The 18,389-nt window shown below is 42.6% G+C and overlaps 1 protein-coding gene across 1 annotated transcript; it reads right to left on the reverse strand.

The window, feature by feature from the left end:
- Nucleotides 1–15,038: 15,038 nt before the first annotated feature.
- On the reverse strand, nt 15,039–18,168 carry LOC139390028 (frizzled-10-B-like). Its single transcript, XM_071137138.1, has one exon. The coding sequence runs from the start codon at nt 17,433–17,435 to the stop codon at nt 15,678–15,680; it is 1,758 nt and encodes a 585-aa protein (XP_070993239.1). The 5' UTR covers nt 17,436–18,168; the 3' UTR covers nt 15,039–15,677.
- Nucleotides 18,169–18,389: the final 221 nt, after the last annotated feature.

Here is an 18,389-nt window from a genome sequence, read left to right on the forward strand (position 1 = left end):
AAATGAAATAACACTTGGAAACTCATGGAAAAAAATTGTGCTCTATCTAGAACCTAAAAGGGTTCTTCGGCTGTCCCCATAGGAGAACCCTTTGAAGAGCTGTTTTTGGTTCCAGGTAGAAACCTTTTGAGTTCCATGTAGAATCTTTTACACAGAGGGTTCTACCTGGAACCCAAAAGAGTTCTACCTGGAACCCAAAAAGGGTTCTCCAAGGGGCACAGCCGAAGAACCCTTTTGGAACCCTTTTTTCTAAGAGTGTATCATCAGATAATTGTCATGTGTCTGCGAAAATGTCAAATGTTAACATCACACACTTCTGTCATTATTTAGTTTGTTCCACCTGTCATGCTACTAGTCAGACACCGAAGCCAAGGAAGTGTCTGACTGATTTCATAGATACCAAACAACTGTTAGTAACAGGAGCTAAAGGCTTTAGTAAGTCTTTTTATCTTGGCTCCACATGTGTCAACATTAGCCAGCTCGGCTGTTGTCTTTTGTGTGTAGGAGGAGGGGTGCATGCTGACCAGAGTAGTGTCCTAGAGAGGCTTTGTCCCTCGGTGCGAGCCTCAGAGAGGATGCCATTTGATATTTCAAAAGTCAACAAAGGGTTGGGCCACAGCTGGGGAACAGAGAGCAGACGCGTAGCAACACCCTCCTGCTGGGCTCCTGGAGAGGAGAGGGTTGGTGGATTCACATGGCCTGCCTGCCTTTGCATGTACAGTATGCTACTATCTTATAGGTGTGTCTCGAATATATCAACCACATGGAAAAAGTAGTAAGCAAGTTAGTTCCAAAAAACGGATTCTCACCAAGTCAAATTAATGTATTGTGCTAGAGGTTTCATGATGCTTGTATCTAAACCAAAGTAGATCATTGTAAGATTGTTCTATATATCAGTTGGGGTCTCTATAAGCTTCAATATGAGGTCCTAAACCTAGCATGAAAGTGCATCTTTGTAACTGTGTGGGCTAATATAGGCAAAGCATTTGCCATGGGGTAAGTTGAGCCAATGGCCAAGGGGTAAGGTAGAGCCAGTGGTTGTGCCAATGGCAACTTGAGCAAATTCAAGTGTTTTCTTCCCAGGTGAAATGCAAGGTATTATCGCTGGGATTTGAGGTAACAACGGCCGGGCCTACGTTAAAAAGTGTTTTAAAAAAGTGCAAAGTGTTTGTTAGTTTTTAGAAGAATAGACATGATTTTAAAAAGGTAGCGGTAATATTTCATTCAAAACAGAAATTTGTTGGCATCTTGACTTACCCTGTCCCTGGGCTCAACTTACCTTACCCTGTCCCTGGGCTCAACTTACCTTACCCTGTCCCTGGGCTCAAATTAACTTACCCTGTCCCTGGGCTCAAATGACCTTACCCTGTCCCTGGGCTCAAATGACCTTACCCTGTCCCTGGGCTCAAATGACCTTACCCTGTCCCTGGGCTCAACCTACCTTACCATGTCCCTGGGCTCAACTTACCCCAAGTTGTGCCAAGAGACCACTTTTTTTGGAAAAGCTATCCCACTGGACAAAAACGGGTTGAATCAACGTTGTTTCTAAGTAATTTCAACCAAAACATTCAAAGTGATGACAATGAATCAACATGAAAAATTGATTGGATTGCAAAAAGTCATCAGCATAAGGGCATTTTGTATTTTTTTTTCACCTCTAACTTTTTACCTAAAGACAATGACATGCCAATTGTTTTGGTTGATTTCACATTGAATTTATGTTTGTTAATTAACAACTCAACAAAATGTAAATTAAAACTAGACGTTGAACTGACGTCTGTGCCCAGTCGGATGTTTTCAGAGCTGTAATGTTTACATGAATTCAAATTATTTCCAGGGATACACAACATCCTGAAATATATGTCGATATCTTTGTTAGAAAGAATACTATATTTCCCTTGACAGAGTGATGCTGGATGTAACAAATTGCTCAACTTACCCCACTCTCCCCTACCCAAACATACACACAATTAATCTCATCTCCCCTCCTCGGGAGTCAGCCATAAACCGTCACACAATGGGAGTGCCACTGATTTCATTTCCACAAAAGATTAAGTTGCTATCCGCACTGCTGAAACTGTCTGGGGGTTTGAAGTTGAAATTTCAGTCGTTATGCCTCTCTTTGTCCAAAGCATTGGCTTGAACAAAGGTGCACTGAAGCATCGTGCTGCAAGAATCTAATAAGCAGGAGGGGGGAAGAAAAGCCCAGTGAAGTGAGCATCAAAGGGGGGAAGCCACAGCATGACTGGCATGGGTCTGAACTCCCAACCTAAGACACACAGCATGCTCTTCAGCAATCTCCCCTTTGGATGATTCCTGGGCAGTAATTAAAAGCATCATTCCCACTACCTCAGAATCTCATTAGCCACAGGACCCTGGGCTTTTATCCCTGTTTGTCCCGAAACATCACAACTACTCCACATTAACAAAGAGGAGTTGTACAGTACAAACTACCAAAACATATGGTTGGTTGTAGCATCGCTAAGCCAATTAAGGTATTATTATCCATATCGAAGATAGACACACTTGTAGCTTCTCCTTCCCACTCCTGTTGTGAAAAAAGAAACAAATGATCAAGCAATCCCTGTTGGACCAACCTTCTCTCAAACATCTAGTCTTGCTTCAATGCCTCCATCATCCATGTTCAGAGAGTGTGGGCTGTATGATATCATGTTTTGATATGGTGTTGATTAGGCAGCTCTGGAAAACTCAGTTGCCTTCATTATTGATAAACATTGCTGTTGCATGCAGACATTTTCACTCCACAAGACTCAACAAGATGACATTTTTCTTCAGAAAGCATGTTAACAGGATCATATTGCATACAGTCTGAGAAAGTAAGCCTATAGCCAATTAGTTACATAATACGTGCATCAGTGAATGTTTGCTACAGGAGCCCTTAGAAAATGAGGGCAAATTGATACATTTGAAGCTCATAGGCCTGCAGTATCAAAGGAAACATTTGAAACGGGCAAGTATCAAGAGCAGTGGTCAGATTTAGCACATTGGCTGTAGATAAAAAGAAACTCATCTTGCCATATTTAATTCAGTAAGAGGCATGACTAACTCATGTATCACACTGGGCCTGTGAAGTATATTGGGAGCCACTTCCCTGACAGAATGAATATGACCCCATATGCTGATTCTGTTTCCCACTTGAGATGCAGGTCACCATGTGTGTTGTTGGGATAGGTTTTACTTGCTATTTTACCCCTTAGTAAATCAGTTCCACTCCAATTGAGCAGAGAGAAGCCATACTGAAACCTTAATCCACTGCATGTTATTAACCTACTTGACACCACTGCCAAGCTTTTCAATGCTTTTAAAAGACAACAAGAAAACAAAGCGAGTATCAAAGCCATCATCGTGGTTGCTTCTCTACATAGATCCAGGTCAAAGCAAGCTTCATAAGAAAACTACAGACAGAATGAAATCAACATGATTATAAGGAATATTCGGTCATTCCAGTACCACAGTTTCACAGCCACTATGCTGCCTGCCTGCCTGCCCACCTGCCTACATCTACCTATATCTGCACGTCTAAATGGCACAGCAGCAAAGAGAGTACTAGAAGAGTCTATGACTTACACTAGCGCATATGACTTATACTAAAGCTGTTATCTTCTGTCAATTAGACTAATCTGTTTTCTGATAACTAGTAGCACAGGGTGTTTGATTCACATATTTCATGGTGTTAATTTGAAAAAGGTTTGCCCGTATAGGGCAAAATGAATCTGTTCCTAAATTGTCCTCTTACATACCCCTCACAAATATCACAAACCCTCCTCCCCATCCATATGTGGAATGCCTGTGTGTCTGTGCAGGTCCAGGGAGGGCATAAGGAATGCAGTTAAGCCTGTCTCTGGCCATAGGGATCCTATTCTCTTGCTGATCATGATGGCTTACTGTATTAGGACTCATCCCTGGCCAGTACTCAGAGTCTATAACCACGTAACCTTCGGAGCAGCAATGCGTGGTTTACGAGTGTGTTTGTTTGGAAAGGCTTGCTGCCTTGATGCCACTCCTAAAAACTATCATAGCCCCCATTTCCTCTTCGATGTCGTTATGAGTCAGGCGAAATTAAAACTGAACCACAAGCTGGTTCTCAGCCAAATTCTCTCTCCCTCTCTGTTTCTTTGATAAGCCTTTGATGTTCGCAGGGGGGCTTCTTCACTCGCGGTGATGGTAACGAATGATACTTTAAGCGATTCTTTTTTATCCGGCTAGCTTAATGAAAGATTAATGGGTTTGATATTTTCTCTTGTTTATGTTTTATTTAAAAAGTAAGCCATGGTCCTTGGAACCTGTTAAAAGCTCCTCTGCAGATTCTGTAATGATTGTATGTATCAGTGGAGCCTGGATATTCTCCCTGGCTCTAGATGAGGACAAAATACAATCACAAGAGCTGATTGTCTTCTTAGCCACACTGTCTTTACTATGGGGGATGTTGAACTTGAGAGCACTGCCACTTTATCTCAGTCTTAGTAGGACATTTTAGTAGAAACCGCTATGGCAGCTACAGTAATGTGCATTTCTGTATGTCCTATTTCAACTGTCATTAGCTTCACTGTATTTTCTCAATTTGTATGCATCATCTCAAAGGATAAAGATGAACTCTGCCCATGTAAAGTTGGTGTGTATAGCTCTGCACGACAAGCTGGGACCAGAAATCAGCCCTGGCATTTCTAACACACATCAGCCCATTTTTTCCCTAGAGGCGCCCACACGGCAAATGTTTTATAAAGCCCCCCATTATCAGCCAGATAAGGAGAGTTTTCCACACAAAAAAAAAACAAGTTACACAAGCTAATTTCCCTGAAATGCCAGATGGCCAGTCCGCCCCTGTAGCTGTGTGTAAAGTATAGCTTGTCTAGTCGAGATGATCTCAGGATTCACCACCACCCATTGTCCAAAGCATGCTCTATGTGTACATTGATTGAGAGAAGCATATGCAGGTGTGCATGGTCAAAACAGGTTTAAAACACTGTCTTTGTGTGCATCTGTGCTAGAGAGTTAACAAAGGTAAAGGTGTGGAAAGTAATTGGAGAAAAGTTCAAAGGAGGAGAGTGTTGGTGCTCAATATGTATATATCCTATGTGCTGTCCATAGCCTTTAAAGTAAGCCTCCAACACATCAATGATTCTGACTAAAATTCAATATGAAGAGAAAATATATAATTTATTTAAGTGATAATGCCCTAGAAGCCAGTGTTTGGAGGATATATTGTCACGGGTGTTGTTAGGCCTGAGGGCATTATCACTTTTATACAACGGGTTACCAACATATTCAAATAATGATTGACATATTTTCATTAAAGACATTATTTGATTTGATTTATTCATACTATTTCATCCTTCCACAAGGTATAGTCCCAACTCCCGACACGTTCATTACTATGGTGGGACAGCTGGAGATCTAATTTGAATATTTAAACAATGTTGCAAATGTCGAAGAGACAGACAGGAAGGTTTATACAAATATCTGCTGTTGAAAACTAAATGTTAGTCTAAAAGACGTGAGACAATGTCTAGAAGCTTTTAATAGTGGAGATCAAGTTTATAAATTGTTTGGCTGGGCTGATGAGACAGTGGATTGCGCAGTCAGATGGAACAGAGTAAATAGACATTTTAACGTCATAGATTTAGCCTGGTAGTAACTTGTGGAATAGACACTGGCTGGAATGCAGTTTTAACCAATATTACATGAAATCTTACACCATTGTCACCCGGAGATGAACTTTTACACTAAAGTTTGTCATTGGCGACTGCTCCACTCTATAATCTATTTGATGGGTCATCCTGTCAGGTTTGCCATATCAAGTGTCTCAGATCATCTCCTCCATGGGGCTGCGAGCCAACAGAGAGAAGAATGGTGTTATTTCACATCAGCAGTCGCCACCATTGTTTCCTGTTGGCAGGTGCTATAACTCCTTTATAACTCCTCCTTTAGTGCTCAGAATGTAGGAGTGCAGGATGCACATGTGATATGCGCTGTCTGCCAGAGATAGAGAGCTGAACTCGTTGGACCGGACCGGTGCGGTGCGGGCCCCTCTATGGCCGGCTCCCATGGCCAGGGGAGGTTGTGAAGTGAAGAGAGTGCTGGCTGGGTGTCAGTGCAGGAGGGAACAGTTTATCTTTCTCTGATGGTGATTGCCTCCTGTCAGGCGGGGCCTCCTAAGGCCCATGGGCCCTGATGTCTCTCTCCCTCTCTGATTTATGTCTGACTAGTATAATAATAGTGCCATGAGGCAGCCGCAGCAGGCCGGTACAGCTACAGGTTGAGTCAGGGTGAGGCACAGACATGCCCCATCACCTGAGAGAGAGAGGAGCTACTCCCTCCTGCTCTCCTGTTCCTTTTTCCTCAGCCTAATTTCCCTGACATTTGTTCTTGAAATATATTTGTATGACAAGACAGCGCAGAGGCTTATTTCTAAACATCACTCATTTGTTTTTTGATTTATTGAATTGAACTGTCATAGGAGCTCATGTTTGTAAGTGTGCTATAATAAAATATGTGTGTGATTACATTCAGTGGTCTGTTTGGCACAGGACATAATCAGCACAGATAGTATCCACTCCTCAGGTAATCTAAGGCATTTAACTGGCTGGTATATTTTTATTTAACCTTTATTTAACTAGGCAAGTCAGTTAAGAAAAAAGTATTATTTACAATGACGGCCTAACCCAGCCAAACCCTAATCCGGACGACACTGGGCCAATTGTGCACCGCCCTATGGGACTCCCAATCACGGCCGGTTGTGATACAGCCTGGAATCGAACCAGGGTCTGTAGTGATGCCTCTAGCACTGAGATGCATTGCCTTAGACCGCTGCTCCCCTCTTGGAACCCTACTGCTTGTCTTCTCATGCAACCCCTATTCTGCTGTGGACCCCCACAAATATATCTCATCCACACACATCCTGTCCCTCTCCTGAAATATATATTATGTTTAAGTTGGTGTTTCAGATAAATAGTTTTGTGTTACTGTGTTCTTTTGGTTGAGGGTAATCTAGGAACCCTACAGCTTGTGCGTCTGTGTAAATACAGGGATGTCTATGACTCACTAAGCATTGTCAGTGGACATAAACCTCCCTTTTCCAGGGCCTTGGTAAGGCAGATGGAAAGAAAGACAGACGGAAAAGGAAGAAAAATATGAAGAAAGGGAGAATGTGCTCACATGACTGTGACAAAGTGCTGCAGGCTTGATTTGCTCACTATGACAACCTTGTGGAGGAGGGTGGGGGGGGGGGGGGTGACTTGGAGACCCCTCTGCTTTTAGCCAAGGCACAATAAGCAGAGGCAAGGCTGTCTTAACCTTAATGACATCCCTGTTGTCACTGGGTCAAATCCTTGAATATCAATGAACTGACTTAGTGCCCCCTGCGAAAGTCCTCAAAAGTGGCCCGTTCTCATGAGAGCCCCTGCCTTTCCTCTACTGACCGACTCAGCCACTTAGTTAATTCAGCTCCGAGGCGAATATCCTTAATTAACCTTTTAAGAATCCCCCCTTTTTTCAATTTACGCCTAAAATGACATATCCAAACCTCTGCTTCCATCATCTCAATTCCCAACTTCAGACGAAAAATTGAAAGGAGCTTGATATGCTGTAGTTTCTCTGAACTCTATTCTATTCTTTAAAAACTAAATTAGAGGCTGCTTGTCATGTCAGCCCATGCCCTGATATAACGATCAAATGCTAAGTGCTATGTTTTGCCATTGTTGCATGTATTTGCGAATCCACAAACACTAACATGCAAATGGCATAATGGTTAGAGCATTGGGCCAGTAACAGAAAGGTTGCTGGATTGAATCCCTGAGCTGTTCTGCCCCTGAGCAAGGCAGTTAACCCACTGTTCTCTGGGCGCTGAAGATGTGGATGTTGATTAAGGCAGCCCCCCACACCTCTCTGATTCAGAGGTTGGGTTAAATGCAGAAGACACGTTGAATGTGTTCAGTTGTGCATCTGACTAGGTATCCCCCTTCCATATGCTGTAGACATTGAGATTTTAGTTGAGTGCACTACATATCTTCACAGTGTATACAGTACATACCTTCACAGAGTGTATTCAGTACATACCTTCACAGAGTGTATACAGTACATACCTTCATAGAGTGTATACAGTTTCACAGAGTGTATACAGTACATACCTTCATAGAGTGTATACAGTACATACCTTCACAGAGTCTATACAGTACATACCTTCATAGAGTGTATACAGTACATACCTTCACAGAGTGTATACAGTACAGTGGTGTTGTAGAAGCCAGTGGGCATGCCTATTGGCCTCTCTCACTCATTCATGACTGCTGTTATCCAGACAGACTTTAAATGGGCTTGGATTTTCCACTCAGGGCAGATAAATGGGTCCGGACCCCCTCTCTCTGTAGATTACCCACTCCTGCCATCACAGTCATTACCACTATCAGGATCAAGCAATCTGGACCAACCTCAGTGTCCGGGAAGCTGAGATCCCTTTCCCAAGCTTTAGCTTGATTATTCAAAAGAACAGATGCACTATCTGGTAGAGACACAGTAAGAAACAAAACAATACAGCCATTTATCAACTCCTCAGCTGTTTTTCTGTGTTTGACTTAAATTGCTTCCAGTCCTGTCACTGCCTGGAGTAAACTACGGAGCGAAACGGGACATTGTTGTCGACCACTGAGGGGTAACACATGTTATGTGTTGTACATGCCAGTTTGAATGAACTACTTTCCTGAGAGAAAAAAAGGATCTCTCCAGGGATACAGGCAGGTTCTGATTGCACCACTTAATACAATCCCTGTGGACAGAAACACATATGTTGTACCAGACCTGGAAGGTGAAAATTAGAACAGACCAATTACAGTAGGCTATACATTTGTAATGGAGTAAAAATACAGATACTTCACATGGAACTAAACAGGATTTGGCACACTTATGGTTGTAATCAAAATACAAAGACGAGATGTTATATACAATGACAAGAACATGTTTATTCCTTTGTTTGCTTCTGTTGCTATTCTCCGGATGTCTTCCTGTTCAATTTCAAAAGTATATAGCCTCTTTAACGTGTTTTATATGCTGTGCAATACATAATGTTGTTTTGGAACTGATACAGAATCTAGTTTTGTAAAATGTTGTAGAATGTCTGTATATTTTCTGGTAGTGAGGCCGAGAGCATTTCCCGAAGTTTAAGTGACAATTGATTGCGTAGATTCCTTTTATATACTCCCCCTCTGAGCCATCTTTCTCTCTTAAGTTTGTTTAGAGCATCTTTGATCCACAGGCATTTTCTCTCAGTGGTGTTCGTGAGCCTTGTCAGTTCATCCCTCTCGCTATTTTCTGTCCCTATATCTTTCTCATACACGAACACTCACAAATGTACACTCGCATACGAACACAAATGCGCAAACATACTGACAGTCTCCTGGTGTGCTTGCTCTCTCCACCCCTGCACCTCTTTCCATCAGTCCTGTCACTGCCTTACCAACATCACACACATGCACACACACAAACACACACACACACACACACAAATGGTATCATAACATTGACAACATTCCAATGCACCAATGCTCTAAAGAAAAGGGAGATCCAAAATAGCACCTCCACCACATTCAATATGACTGTGTGTGTGTGTGTGTATGTGCATACGTGTCTGTTTGTGTGTGTGAGAGGGAATGCGTTCAAAGACAGGGAACACATCCCCTCCACTGGGCAACAATGGGATTCTTGGCGCTGAAATTCTGATGGGTTTTATTATCTGAACACTTTGCTGTGAGGATTAGGAAGGTGGCAGATTAGAGCGTCACAATCTGGCGCTGCTAAATCACCATGGCAAAAACCCTGCTTGTAGCTGACACCAGACTATTCACCCCCTCACCCCCCTCCATGCACAATCTCCTCTCAACCGTCTTTGTAGATTCAGCCTCGTTTCAGCCATGAGTATTAGTTATACTTCCTTATTTTTGATGCGGCATTTCAGTTTAATGTTTAATATCCCTGTGCCTATGTGATCATATGAAACAAGCGTGGTGCCATGCCGAGTTAGCCCAGGCCTCATAATGTGGATTGATCTTCCTGTTCAGGCCGGTGAGTCTTGTTATGCTTTAGTAACGGGGAATTATATGATAGTTAAGTCCCTGTTCTGATGTCTGTTACGACAGGAATCCAAATAAATGACAAAGAAGTGGAGGTTGCAGTGTAACATGAAGGCATGAAAAAGGCTAGTGTTTGTGTATTAGAGTAACGTGACGGTATTTGCTGTTGTACTACAAATGGTACGTAAACTTTTTTCTGCTAGTGTTTGCTTTTGCTCAGGTGCATGCCCATTTAATTAACAAACTAAACAAAGACACAGAAAACAAAGGAAGCTGTTTGCACTTTGCAGTGGCTGCTTTTAACAGAGGTCTGTCTCAATTAATACTAATCTGCCTGATCTCTAGCTCAGTCATTCGCTCCTAAACATGCAAATAAACATATTCCGCTCTCTTTCTAACCAAAGCTCCTATCAAACACTTGTCTGATCAGGAGAGGGCCTGAAAGGCACAACATTATGCATTTGAAAAAGGTGCCCTTCCCCTGCCTTACAGGGAAGGCTTTCAGTGTTGCCAGATTTGTATTAATTACTCTCACCTTCAATAGTCAAGGGGAACATTGCCTCTCCTGCAGCCCAAATGCAAACAGATGTGTGTGTGTGTGTGTGTTTACTATTGATGTGGAGAATGGTAATGTGATATTGTGCAAAACTATCCTTATTCTACGACCGGCCATTGTACATACGTCTAGATGTTTATTGATACTATTCTTGCCCTATAGAATGATTTAATACCTGTGGCCTTCCAATGCTTCCTTATACAGTAATCTTTTGATCTCAAGGATTTGAGCCGTGAGGGATGAGAAGGTACTTTCATTATATGCCAAAATACTTTTTTATTTTTTATAGTTTGCTATTCACTGTACTGAATGCTAAATATGATGATGATGTCAAAGTTTTAATTAAATAATTATCTGAAAAAATATAAATAAGTGTACTTTATTCCATAGGTAAATTGTCAAATTCAGAACTATTACAAATTCGGACAATTTTGACCTTTCACTTTTATTCTGTAAACTGTTCCCCTTCTTTCCCACCAAAACCAATGGAAGTGCAAGTGTGTGTGTGTGTGTGTGTGTGTGTGTGTGTGTGTGTGTGTGTGTGTGTGTGTGTGTGTGATGGGTCTGAGAGAGAGCGAGGGAGAGAGAGAGGGCCATCACCTACAGAGAGATTAACCTGGAGAATAGTCCCCTAAGCAAGCTGAGCCTGGACAGCAACACAATTAGACCGAAACAAATCATGAGAAAACAAAAAGATAATTACTTGACACATTGGAAAGAATTAACAAAATAAAGAGCAAACTATAATGTGATTTGGCCTTAAACAGAGAGTACACAGTGGCAGAATACCTGACCACTATGACTGACCCAAACTCAAGGACTATGTACAGACTCAGTGAGCAAAGTTCTTGCTATTGAGACAGGTCGCCGTAGGCAGACCTGGCTTTCAAGAGAAGACAGGCTATGTGCTCACTGCCCACAAAATGAGGTGGAAATTGAGCTGCACTTCCTGACCTCCTGCCAAATATATGACAGTATTAGAGACATTTTTTTCCCTCAGATTACAGAGACCCACAAAGAATTCAAAAACAAACCCAATTTTGATAAACTCCCATATCTATAGGGTGAAATACCACAGTGTACCATCACAGCAGCAAGATTTGTGACCTGTTGCCACAAGAAAAGGGCAACCAGTGAAGAACAAACACCATTGTAATTACAGTATATACAATAATACCCATATTTATATTTATTTATTTTCCCTTTTGTACTTCAACTATTTGCACATAATATGACATTGAAATGTCATTTACTCTTTTGGAGCTTTTGTGAGTGTAATATTTACTGTTAATTTGTATTGTTTATACTTGCTTTGGCAATGTTAACATATGTTTCATTGCGAGAGTGAGAGTGAGAGAGAGAGTAAGAGAGAGAGAGGGGGGGGGGGGCTGAGTACTGCACTCCAAACAGACAGGCCTGGACTGGTAAACAGGTGGTGCTGGGGCAGCTGAGGATGAGTACATGGGGCGTCTTCAGAAAGCCTGATCAAAGGGACACTGCCTTAGCCGCCAGTCAACCAGACAGCCTGATTTATGTCACTGTGTCAGAGCACTTTATGACTGCAAGCAACAGCAGCAGCCAATGCACAGGTAGCAAGGCAGGATTCTAGTTCCACCACACCTTCATACACAATGGGAGAAAAGCTATGCAAGAAGAGTAGGGGCAAGGAAATAGGAATTGGGTCATTGTTTTTATAGGTGTATGACTATATCTTAACTTGATGTCCTGGTTTTAAGGGATCAGCTGAAGTGATGATGTTACCCTGCTGGTTTTCCCCTCCCTGAATGTGAGTCAGAGACTGTCAGAGACTGACTTCCAGAAGGCCTGTTCTGTCACATTAACTGTATGTTTACAGCACCCGGCCACACAGACTCTTCCCACTGTGCAAAAACTGGTTAAATCAACGTTTTTTACGAATCATTTCAACAGAAAAGTTCAATGTGATGACATTGAATCAATGTGGGAAACTGATTGGATTTGCAAAAAGTCATCAGGTAAGTCCCCCAAAAGACTGTTGCTACATTAACTGCTGTAGAGAACTATGCAAGTGTCGTATTAGCAGGACATTTGTTGAGAGGGGGAGTTGCAAGGAAGGGAAGGGTGAGAGAATGAGAGTGTGTGTGAGAGGGGCTGTGGGGGATGAGTTGGTCCTTTCAAATCGGGGCCATGGTTGGCTTTAAGATATGGTGATCTGAAGACCCTCAGCCCCAGTCACATACCGGCTGCCAGATTCCCCACTGGGACAAACAAAACATGGCGTCTACCACACCATCGCTAGGGACAACAACTGGGCAATGAGAGGGGCTATGTGACACACACATTATATAATGAGACACTCGGCTGATTGGAATGAGACACTTGGCTGATTAGATCATAGCAGTTCCAGACCCAGTTAATAATAAAGCCTTTGCACTGGCAGTGACGCGGAATAACAGGTCTAATCATTTGTGATATAGTGGCTGCAAAACACAAACCTTACCTCAGAAAAACAGTTTTATATCAAAATTCAGAAGCATGTGTAGTTTGTTCCAAAACATTTTTGGGCTGACACTACTGTGCCCTTGCTTGCATACTTCAGAGTGTTTCCCTTTGAAAAGAGCAACTGAAGCGTACTTGGAAGAATAAGCCCCAGAGGAGAGGGTGGTAACTGTCATTTATGTTTACAGCCTTGGGGGGGCTGTTATCCAGGTGGCCTCTGTTGAAGCCTTCGAAAACACTCACCTTTTTTTTGCAACACAGAGTATCAATAGACACTGCTTGACTTTGATTCAGCTGTGAGTCATGTGCTTTTCACTGTTAAAACAGGTTGGGCTGATGCTGGAACTTGAATGCCCTCGGGGGAGAGCACATAGTTTACACTCAACCTGCAACATTATTAGGGTCTGGGAGTTCTCATGCATAAGCCATAAAACCTTAAAGTTTAGATAAAGGTGCACAATGTCCCTTGTTTTTGGTGGTTTCCAAAAGGGTCCATTCTGCTATAAACTAATGGAATTGGGGTTAGATGAGCTATATTAGTGTTGCTTCCACTCAAGACTTGACTTGTAGTTGGAAGGGGATGTTCAATTAATTGTTTACAATGCGAGAGCATTGAACTCCCAACCAAATGAGTACGCTACCAGATATATTAGTTTCAGTCAATAGCCTACCATGCTATTGAAAACTAGTCTTAGTCAATATGACAGCCGCCTGAAATCCAGGCCAGATGTGTCTTTAGAAATATCACTATGCCAGGGTGATAAGAGGAGGGTAGATGACAGATATTGTGTATTTTGTTTGCAGTTATAAATCTCTTCTCAAAGCCAAACCCTTCAAACAACCTAATCCTGTCCTGAATAACTGTAGGATTATTGCATAACCAACATCCCTGAAATATACACACATGAAAACACATGTGATTGAATCAGTGGCCTGACAAAAAAAAGCACAAAAACTAAATGATTATCTTTGTGTTATCTCAACTTAACCGCATTGACGTTCATCTATAGGCCTACAAAAGTCTGAGCGGAACAGAAATTAGAGGGAAAAAAATGAAAGCTGTGGACTGATCATCTCAGTAACATAATCAAAGCCTGACTTGAGTGAGTTCTTAGAGTGAGAGGATCATACCAGACGCTTATTTTGCACATTTGCGCTCTGAACTTAATCACAAGAAAAAAAAGGTACTAAAATCAAAGGCTCTAGATTTTAAAAATGACCTGATTAGATGTTGCAAATGGGATGAAAACTGGGAAACAAAAACAAAACAAAAGTAAAAGCCTTTGTTGCTGTATGGAACATGGAAGTGAATACATTTTAATAGGAGTGGAATATAAAAGCCTCACTTTTAGAAATGGTTGACACTACAATAATACAAAAGTGCTTTGTTCGTAATCTCTTTGATGTCATCAAACTTTTTTTCTATTAGTCATCTCTAATAAATGGCCATGGAGGGAGTGGGCTCTGGATTACCCATGATGCCTTCCTTCTCAACAATTACAACAGAAGTGTACAGATGCCATTGTTCTTCCTCCTGTAGGTACTTCACTGAGAGCTCACTCCATTGTAATCAGGTATCAACAGAAGTCAGAGTATTCACAAGGCTAACTTCAAACACCAACTTGTCTTTCTGTAATTAAATGCATACATCTCTCAAAAGAGAGAGATAAGTCAAGTGTCAAGCACACACTCGGTGGATGATTGAAATATACCATAACGTTACATCAATGGTTAGTGAGGACTATCTTCAAATGTCCAATGTAATAATTTGTCATACAAATTGAGAAATGTGCTTTTTGTAAAGCCAATGGTGAACTCATTCACACTACAGATAAACCCCATACAGTTATAATATACAATTCCAGTTTTTAGGACATTAAAACTGGAATGTTTCATTTTGTTTTAATAAAATATGAACTTTAAGAAATATATGCTATAAAACAGCAAAGCAAAAACAACAGGAAAACTGTCTGTACAAATTATTACTTTTGCGATGTCTAGTGCTTGTTGATTTATGGAATGAATTTGCTTCACAATAGGCAGTCAATGCGGTCCTGAGCCCTTTTCAACAGCTGCTTTCTCACTTCAGTTCAGTCCAAACATGTATGGCACTGCTTTGACTTCCATTTCAAAGCCACACAACGCAACACTAAAGGGTCATGATCTCCCAGACCATTCACTCCCTTTGTCAGTGGATTCACTTTCATTGTCTTTACTCTGTTTCTACAATACTCGTGTATTTTTTGCCATTAAGAAAAACATATATTGCACATTATTCAAGCAACCCAATGACATCCAAATAGTTACTTCCACTTTCTTTATCTTGGAAAGACAAATATTTTTTCTCTCTATCATGTTCTTAAACAGATAAGTGGTTCCAGGAGTAGCAGATATTTTAAACAAAGGCAGTTATTTCTTGTAGCTTGAGATGGATCAAAATAATACTTAAAATAAATATGAACATTGATGTCTCTTTTGTTGGCACTCTGATTATAAAGTCTGTTTTAGGTAAGGGCTTTAGAATGGTTTTGGTTTCGCACACTGTCTGTGAGAGCGCCAGCTCATACGCATGTTGGAGGGGGCCTGGTAGGCTCATACTTCGTGTTGTGCCCTTTAAGTGCTGGGTGAGGCTTGATGTAAGGCCCACTGCTTGTGAACACACTGGCAGGCTTCCTCCTCGTCCTCTTCTTCAACTTCCTGCTAAACACATTCTGCCACGACTGCAGTGTCTTTGAGGTCCATATCCACATACCACTTGTGATGCCCACAACTAACAGCATGAAGATCTTAACCATGAAGATCTCCACGGCCGGGATGGAGCTCTTCATACCACACTCCTCAGACTCTGCATTGTTCCTGCTGCTGTCAACACACTTCTGCTCCACGGCCAGGCTCCTCCAGTAGTCCATGTTGAGCCTCTCGTAGAAGTAGCAGGCGATAACGCAGGTGGCCGGTACAGTGTAGAGGACTGAGAACACGCCGATCCGCACCATCAGCTTCTCCAGTTTATCCGTGTTCTCCCCCTCCGTCTTCATGACCTTGCGGATGTGGAACAGGGCCACGAAGCCCGACAGCAGGAAGGAGGTGCCGATGATGAGGTAGCAGGAGAGTGGGATGAGCACAAAGCATGTGAGAGCTTTCACGTCCATGCTGCCCACGTAGCACACCCCCGTCAGCTCGTCCCCCGCCACCTTCCTCATCACCAGGATCATGATGGTCTTGACGGCCGGGATGGCCCAGGCTGCCAGGTGGAAGTAGCTGCTGTTGGCCTCAATGGCCTCGTGACCCCACTTCTTCCCTGCAGCCAGGAACCAGGTGAGTGTGAGGATGACCCACCAGAGGGAGCTGGCCATGCCAAAGTAGTAGAGGATGAGGAAGACGATGGTGCAGCCGGTGCTTTCCAGACCCTCCTGAATGATGTACTGGATCCCACTGTCCCGGTCACAGGCGATGTTGTCTGCGCCCACAAACAGACGGATCAGGTAGCCCACAGAGTAAACACAGTAGGACATAGAGAGGAAGATAATGGGCCTCTCAGGGTATTTGAAGCGCTGCGGGTCGATAAGGAAGGTGAGGACAGTGAATGAGCTGGAGACGAAGCAAAGGATGGACCAGATGGCCATCCACACCAGAGAGAACTGCTTATCTCCCTGACTCCAGTACACATCCACTTTGGGGTAGCACTTGGGAGCACAGGACTCACTCTTCTGTACATAGTGGAACTTGCCTGGGTTACTACAGGTCTCCTTGCTCTCCTTGTCCTTCACATGCAGGTCCTGGCCTTTTATGGGCCTCTGAAGCCTGAAGTCAGGAGGCTGAGTGTGGGAGCCTTTTGGGGACTCATCTGAGCCGTTGTTGGGGGCCTCCATGCATAGGTTGTTTGGGTCATTTTTGTTGGGTAGTCTGGAGCAGTCCAGGGAGTCAGGCCAGTGGAAGTTGAATTGCTCCATGATAGGGGAGCACTTTTGCCTGGCCTGCTCACACATCACTCTGCAGGCAGGTATGGGGGTGGACACCTGCTCAGTGCACATGGGTGCATACAGCGAACAGAGAAAAAACTTGAGGTGAGTATGGCATCCAAACTCTATGAGAGGAACAAACTCATGTATCTTGATGGCTGCCTCATTCTGGTCCTCGTGGCCCATCAGATTGGGCATCCTAGTCATGTTGTAACCAATGTCCTTACACAGGGAGATGACAATCTGTTGACATCTCCCCTCACCTGGCCGGTCTGGGTCTACGGAGCTAATAGCTGAGCAGCCACAACTCAGACAGACCAGCAGCACATTGACAAGGGTCAGTTTGGCAAAGGAATGCATAGTCTCTCCTCTTTGATCCTTTTAGTGGCAAACAATTGAAGATAAAATTCTTAGAATAATGTAGAAGTTGCGTCTCCTAAAGGCAAAGACTACTAAAAACCTTTCTGTAGATTATTTTTTATGAATGAGCCAAGCAGTGGATGAACTCACAATTGTCTACGAAAGACCATAGTTTCTCAGTTTTTACTTGTAATTCCTTTGATTCGAATTTAACTCGAGAGAGAATTCCTAACAAGTGTGAATCATTTTCTCGCAAAATAATTGTCGCTTACCATAATGTCCATGCTTGGAAGTGTATACATTTGTTTCAGAATAATCCAACATGTTCAGAGAATAAACGGGTTTGCACTAGTTGTTGTGTCTAGTCCGTCGCACAGTTAATTTTTTCTGTTCGCCTCGATGTTTTTTTTTTATTGGATAAAAGTGTTCCGATCCAGACAAACGTTCCAGCGGTCATCAAAGCGCGTTCAGGGACGGTATTCAACCACGTTCAGGACGGATTCCTTCTACCTCTGTCCTGCAGCACGAGTGGAACCAGTCTGTTAAAACTTCAATGTTTAGGCTACCAACTTAACTAAATTGTTATTCCTTTTGCTCCGCGTTGGGGTTTCGTTGGGGGTATGTGCATACTCACGACAAATCCACGCAAACTGTGTAATAACCTAATAATAACTCAAACAGAGCAGAGATCTATTCCTAACTGCACTCCAGAGACAGAGCAAATCAGTTTGGAGTGGTTGGTGGCACCGCTCGTTTGAGTTGGTCTTCGCCACAGTCCTGGGCTAACCTGCCAAAAGATCCGCCTTCAAAGACAGCTACTTTGCATAAGAAAGATGAAAATGACACGGTGATTATTTTCAAATCGTGCGTAACAGCGTGCATGTTATTTTTTTTAGAGCTTGTTCGCAGCAATCTACTCATTGGTCATTTGTTCTATTTCCGACTGAAACTTTA

This window comes from Oncorhynchus clarkii, chromosome 30, assembly GCF_045791955.1.
Source record: "Oncorhynchus clarkii lewisi isolate Uvic-CL-2024 chromosome 30, UVic_Ocla_1.0, whole genome shotgun sequence".
Classification (NCBI taxonomy): domain Eukaryota; kingdom Metazoa; phylum Chordata; class Actinopteri; order Salmoniformes; family Salmonidae; genus Oncorhynchus; species Oncorhynchus clarkii.